The sequence below is a fragment of the Saccoglossus kowalevskii genome, chromosome 10 (assembly GCF_978046115.1).
Source record: "Saccoglossus kowalevskii chromosome 10, keSacKowa6.1, whole genome shotgun sequence".
NCBI classification, from domain to species: Eukaryota; Metazoa; Hemichordata; class Enteropneusta; family Harrimaniidae; genus Saccoglossus; species Saccoglossus kowalevskii.
Genome location: NC_140650.1, coordinates 3,702,218 through 3,708,370, shown reverse-complemented (window position 1 = coordinate 3,708,370; position 6,153 = coordinate 3,702,218). Strand labels below are relative to the sequence as shown.

At 37.3% G+C, this 6,153-nt stretch overlaps 1 protein-coding gene across 4 annotated transcripts in view; it reads left to right on the top strand.

Moving 5' to 3' along the window:
* The first annotated feature begins 2,380 nt into the window (after positions 1-2,380).
* LOC100367971 (sulfotransferase 1E1-like) overlaps positions 2,381-6,153 on the top strand; it is a 41,810-nt gene continuing 38,037 nt past the window's right edge. For 2 of the 4 annotated variants that reach the window (XM_006814730.3, XM_085504156.1), the window contains exons 1-2: positions 2,381-2,610; positions 5,962-6,096. In XM_006814730.3, the coding sequence (XP_006814793.2) occupies positions 5,985-6,096 (112 nt within the window). In that variant the 5' untranslated portion in view covers positions 2,381-2,610; positions 5,962-5,984. Of the gene's footprint in view, positions 2,611-5,958; positions 6,097-6,153 lie in introns of all 4 variants that reach the window. The other 2 variants (XM_085504157.1, XM_085504158.1) reach the window with 2 other exon arrangements.

Sequence of the window (6,153 nt, the reverse complement as noted above, 5' to 3'; positions counted from 1 at the left end):
TTGTCAACGACGTCGAGACATCCCATAATTGTCCGAAAATGAATTAATATTTACGTAAATTGTTGTATCTTTCATTCATTGGAAATGTGCTGCAGTGGGAAAATTGAGAATGTACATGAATGTCATTGTCCACGTTTGTCGTAATAGACCTTTGAAACAACGCGATCGGCCGGGAAACTAGCTCCACGGACAGTGAAACTGCAGGTCAAACTTCGCAATTTTTACAAATTGTGAATAGATACACTGTATGAAATGGTATTGTGTGGAAATTTGTGTTTTCAGCTGTGGTGTATATAAACTTGTAACTTGTATGTAAATGGTGGAATTCAGCGTTGACGCTGACGTGCCGTTTTATTTCTAGTCGGCGCCACACTTAATGAAAATAGATCTTCAATGAAATTATGATGCCATATATGAACTAAATAAAAAAATTGTATACTCCTAGTCTAAGTCCCGGGTCCCTGTAAAGCTCGGTGGATTTTTTGTGTACGGCACCCTGCGAATGGGCATGTTGCTCAGTACCGCTGGGAACCAGACAGAAAATGAACCGTTGTCTGGTTGTCATGACATTGACCTTTGCGGACATAATCAACCTTTGATAAAAGTGGATTCACGCAATCCTGTTGTTACATTGTACCATGGAGGTACTAACGGAAGGAGCCACAACGCCTCTCAAGTGGCCATTTAAGCCTCTTAACTGGCTTATTTCCTTTTGTTTTAACCCAAGTTAATCCTGATAAGGACACTGTCTAGTTCATCTTTGATGTCAATGATAGTTTGCGATTGCTTACACAAATAACCAGTTAGCGGAATATGATATAACCTGGCTGATTTTTTAACATGACCATATAATATATGTCTAGACACTTTCTCTGCAGTAATATTTTTTAGGAGTCCTTAGGATTATTTGTTCTAGACTCTCGAAATTTTGTTCTTGTTACAGTTGCTAATAATTAAAACATGTGAAATCTGTTGAATTTCCGGTTGTGAAATGCGTATTTTAACCCTTCACAGCTAAACAAACCCAGTGCGCATATGTGATGACCGTAGTTCATAATGCGTCGATTTTTCGGCGAGTTTGTAAAGTTTTTTTTTTTTTTAAATATTTTGGCGTAATTTTCAGACATTCCAATCTTTCCTGACGCCTAAAATAGTCTATTTAAGTTTTTATTCAAGAGCGTGTTTATTGTTACTAGCGTGAATGGGTAAGCTTTGTTTGGACAAAGAGCTGTTATCACTGTAAACTGTAAACTGTAAACAATATTAAAATTATTCTTCTAATGCTCAGTTCATCTTTTGAAAACAACTATTTTTTGATTTGAAAAAAAAAAATCATGCCATTTTCCCATCAAAATCCAAGCCAAAAGATTGTACTACAACATCGGCAAATCTCTTCCGCTTTGTGTTCAACATATTTAAATGAGCTATGGTGATTTGAACACGTTGGCATCCTCCAGCATTTTGATTGGTTAATTAGCGATTTGACCTTTTAGCTGAACTCATGCAAGAGAAACATGGCGGATACCCTACAGCATCGAGCGTTTTATGCGATCGGAATCATTTGCTTACGATGAAACTAAGTTGAATTTTATTTGAATTTCATAACAATTCAACGAATTTATTTTTTGTGCGTTATTATAATCACTACTGACTAATATTCAACAATTGTGAAACGCAGCATGACCGGATTGCGCAACCATGATCATTTGGGGCTACTACGCCAGTTGTGTTCGTTTTTCTTTGAAACTTCGTTGAGAATATACTTTCGTTATCAATAAAATAAAAACAAATGTATTTGAAAAATGACACTGGGCGACATTGTAATGAAATTTCAGGCAGTCTACTTTTTAATTCAGCAAGAATTATTAATTATTGTTAATTCTGCAATAGTTTCTTTCGTCTTGGGTGGCCCAACTGACGGTGTTGAAAGTCTGCATAGTTAGATACTTCAATGATGAAAATGGAAGTCCCCAAAAAATATTTGATGATTATTTTTTGAAATTTTGAGCCCAAAATAAGTGCCCACCAGCCGTGAAATCCCTAGGGCGATTTTTCGGATGGCGAATTTACGGCAGAATATAAAGAAAGTATTATTATGGACATCTGGCCTATATTGCCGATGTTTTATACTGTTTGTAGTTTGCATATGAAAGTGGATGCCCTCCTATTATTCGACGTCGTTGACAATGCGATAACAATGCCACTCGCACTGTGCACATTTTAGCGCTAGATCTAGTGGCATTTTAGCACTAGATCTAGTGCCATTTTAGCACTAGATCTAGTACTTTTTCGGATTAGTGCTAGTAGCACTAACCACTCGCACTACGCCCATTTCGACACATTTACATACATGTTAGATCAAGTGAACTTTGACATTAAGAATCCTAACAGCTGGATAGAGATGAGCTATATTGAATGTGTAACTTTGATGCAGCGACCGAATATCTAGGAAGGACTTGTGCTGCTGTGTTGCATTTCACGGACGAGTTGTCGCACAAAGTATTGTACATTATACCAGCGCCGTGAAGAGATCACAGTGACACGGAACCAGCGGTGAACTGTATTGACTGTGACCGGATTGATGCAAATCAGTAACTGATCGGGTAAGCGGTGAGTGATTCCTTGCTAAGTGAGGCTCAATGAACTTGATATACAGTAGCTCCCTCGCTAAGTTGCGGATGTCGAGTTCCAAGTAAAAACCGCGACTTGTCTGGGGTCGCGACTCATCGAGGGGCCTCGTGAGGGGGGGGGGGGGGTGCATTGAAAATATACAAAATGGTAACAAGAGAAGTCGGCCAGCAGGAGAAGTCGGCCAGCAAAACAACGGAGAAGTCGGCCAGTGCGAGAAGTCGGCCAGTGAACATCGGAGAAGTCGGCCAGTGGGGAAGTCGGCCGGTGAAACATCGGAGAAGTCGGTCATTACGTACATACTACGTTCAAACATATTTACATTTTTTTTCTCGAAAAGTCGATCATTACTGGACATGGTACACAGAATTGGGGGCATTTCGCCCAATTACCACTTCGCCCGAACGGTTTCGCCCGATTACCTGTTCGCCCGATTACCAGTTCGCCCGATTCCTCGTATGTTTGGTATTTACGTGTAGTCAAAACAAGATAACGTAGAAGTCGAAATTTGTTTTTATAAAGTGATGAACGTGAAGTTTACAACGGGGTTGTAACGGGGTTGTATTCACCTTTCAAAATCAAAACATTAAGTTTGGCGTTTTTGTAAGTGTCGCATTTTTTTATAAAAACACTTTTTTATTTTCTGTTTTGACTAGCACAAAAATATGTTCGAATTCATAATTTAATATAAACATATCAGTGCTACACTCAGCGGGCGTTGCAATTTTGACCTTTGCACTGGCGTGTATGACAAGCCGTTTTCGTTCTAATGATGGCGTTGGCGTAGCATGACATGTTTATCGAGAGGTCTCTGAATATTGAGTGTTTGGCCGTCTTCTTGCTGAATTTAATCCGAAGCTTTTACCAAAGAGACCAGTACTGCTTACTAATCGCATTGTGGTGTTTTCAGGTCAAGTTGAGGGTTTCAGTGTATTTTATTCATCCTCATCAATGGGTTGTACACGGTGATGTGTGTACCTTGCATGGTACACGTTTATTTTCTTGAGTTGGAATTTCTTAATCTCGAATTCTTGTTGAGTATGTTGTAAACTTCAAAAAATATTTGCGTTAGCTCTGACTACTCGGCGCTTGTTTCTGGAGTGTCGAGTTTGAGACAGAAATTATATTTCTAATGTCCGGCTGATATAAAGTTATATACGTTACCAAAGCAGTCATTTTAATAAAAAGGATTTAAAAATATAATGAAATAACAATGTGTTCTGTCATACGGATACATTGAAAGTGTATGAAAAAATGGGGTTCTTTATCACAAAGCCCCATTTTAGTTCAGTCATTCTAGCAAAAAAAGGGGGCCAACCCGTCACAAATTGCAACAGAATTAGATTAGATTAACCACTTTATTAATTTATTTAATGGATGTCGTATGCCATGGCAACGAAATGTAGTATGGTTAAAAGGGTTGGTACTTGGGGGCAAGCTGGTCGTCGGCAATCTGCGTGGTTTGATCAGGACTTCATGAAAAAGCAAAAATATGATTTGTTAATGCTCTTTCGTCGGAAGGGAAATTAATTATTCTGTGGGAGTATAAGGATTTGGGAAATCGCTTTAGGTCCCTATGCAGGAGTAATAAAAAACAGTTTTTGGACGTAGAAAGAGCCAGTTTGTTAAGGAATCTTGCAGATCCCAATTCTTTTTAGTCAACACTTAGATACAGCCTGACCAGTTATACAATATACAGCCTGACCAGTGGTTTAATTATTTTAGTGATTTTACACTAGTGGCACTGCTTACGATTTTCACTTAGCTGCCTAGTCAGAAACTATGTTGACTGAGGTGGATGATATTTTGCCAGATGTTGATTTTGAGCTTGGATTGATTAATTACCCAATTAGCACGGATGCTAGCTGATTCGTAAAACCGTACACACCGCTCAGTGTTTTTGATTTATTCTACTAATACTAAGAAAGTAAAGGTAAGGCGTGGTGTAATATAAAAGTGCTACTAATACTCTTTCAATAATTTAAATTTAGCCTTTCTTTTGTCTGTTTTTTGCAGTTTAAACAAATGTGGGATCGCTCTTAATTGTATAATTAAATAAATTATTACCTTTCTGGCACAGGACAAGTGTGTAAAATGTTGGTACAGCCGTTCACCACTCGCGTTACACTTTACAGCGTCGTTGAAATGACAACTTGTCATAGATTGACTGAGCAGTTAAGATCACGTGTTAAAGGTCAAGGAACAAATGGCAAATTTCGTTAAACCTTACGTAAAATTAAATTGAAAAAATGAAGTCATTTTCAAAAAGAAATTACAAAACTATTTTTTATAGTGAAGTGAAATACTGTAACAAATGTATAAATTTGCATTTCAATTTGAAATTTTCATTGTAACTTGTTCTTTTAAGTTTGATGTTAATTTTAATTGTGAAATCGAAACAGAAAATAAAGATCTTTATTATAAATACGTAAATACGAAAAAAAATGAAATACAAAAAAGCATGACCATGACCCTGCCGTATCAGATAATACACACAGCAGTCGACTTTATGTTGTAGTATGACATCAACATGATATTATGTCACCAGTCTGAGATGCACTTAAAAGTATATGAAAGTATTCCCTTTCGCTATATTGTGAGCAATCACAGAGTTGATTGCTGCCCACATTGCAACTTTACGAGTTAGGATAGTTAGTGGTTGAGTCAGAAGAGAGTTAGGAGATAGAATGCAGGGTAGCTGGTCAATGAGAGAGTTGGGTCGAAGACCAAGTGAATGACAGATCCGTTCAATACGACTCACCACTCTGCGTTGATGTACATTAAGGCCTTGAAACGTGCAACTCTGGGTGTGTGTTATATTATAAAGTGACATAAAATGACATAAGGTGACTTGTGTAAATATTGTTGAGCAGTTCAAATATCACCTATGCGATTTCCAGAAGGTACCCTCAAAGCCAAACAACATACCTAAATTCAACCCACAGAGCGACACTTATTTTCCCCGGACGACGAATCACAATCAACCCAAAACCAGAGAGCAGGCAGCTGCCCACAAACCCGATGACATCACTTATTAGTTAATTTTAAACAAATACAATTTCATTTTTTGCGACTGTTTCAGTACTACATTATACACTGATAGAAAATAATATATAAGTTATAACGTTACAGTAAAACCGCTCTTTTCAACAAATGTTATTATAACGTCAGTTTTTTAGACACTTATTTATAATGTCCGCAATGAAGGCATTTGCAACTGGAAACTTAATCAAATCATTATTTCAGTTATTTACTGTAAACACAGAGTTTGACCTTTATCTGATATTAAGTATTCCACATCACTATTTGTTTGCATCTTTATATGCATAGTAGACAAGATAAGGGAAGAATACAAAATGGTGGATGCTGAAACTATCGCCAACTCTAGGATCGACATTCAAGTTGACAAAATTAGAAGGTTTCAAGTGAGATCAGATGATATTTTTGTTATAACATATCCAAAGTCCGGTGAGTTATTGTTAGATATCATTCACATGCATACTACTAATATAGTAAACATATGTA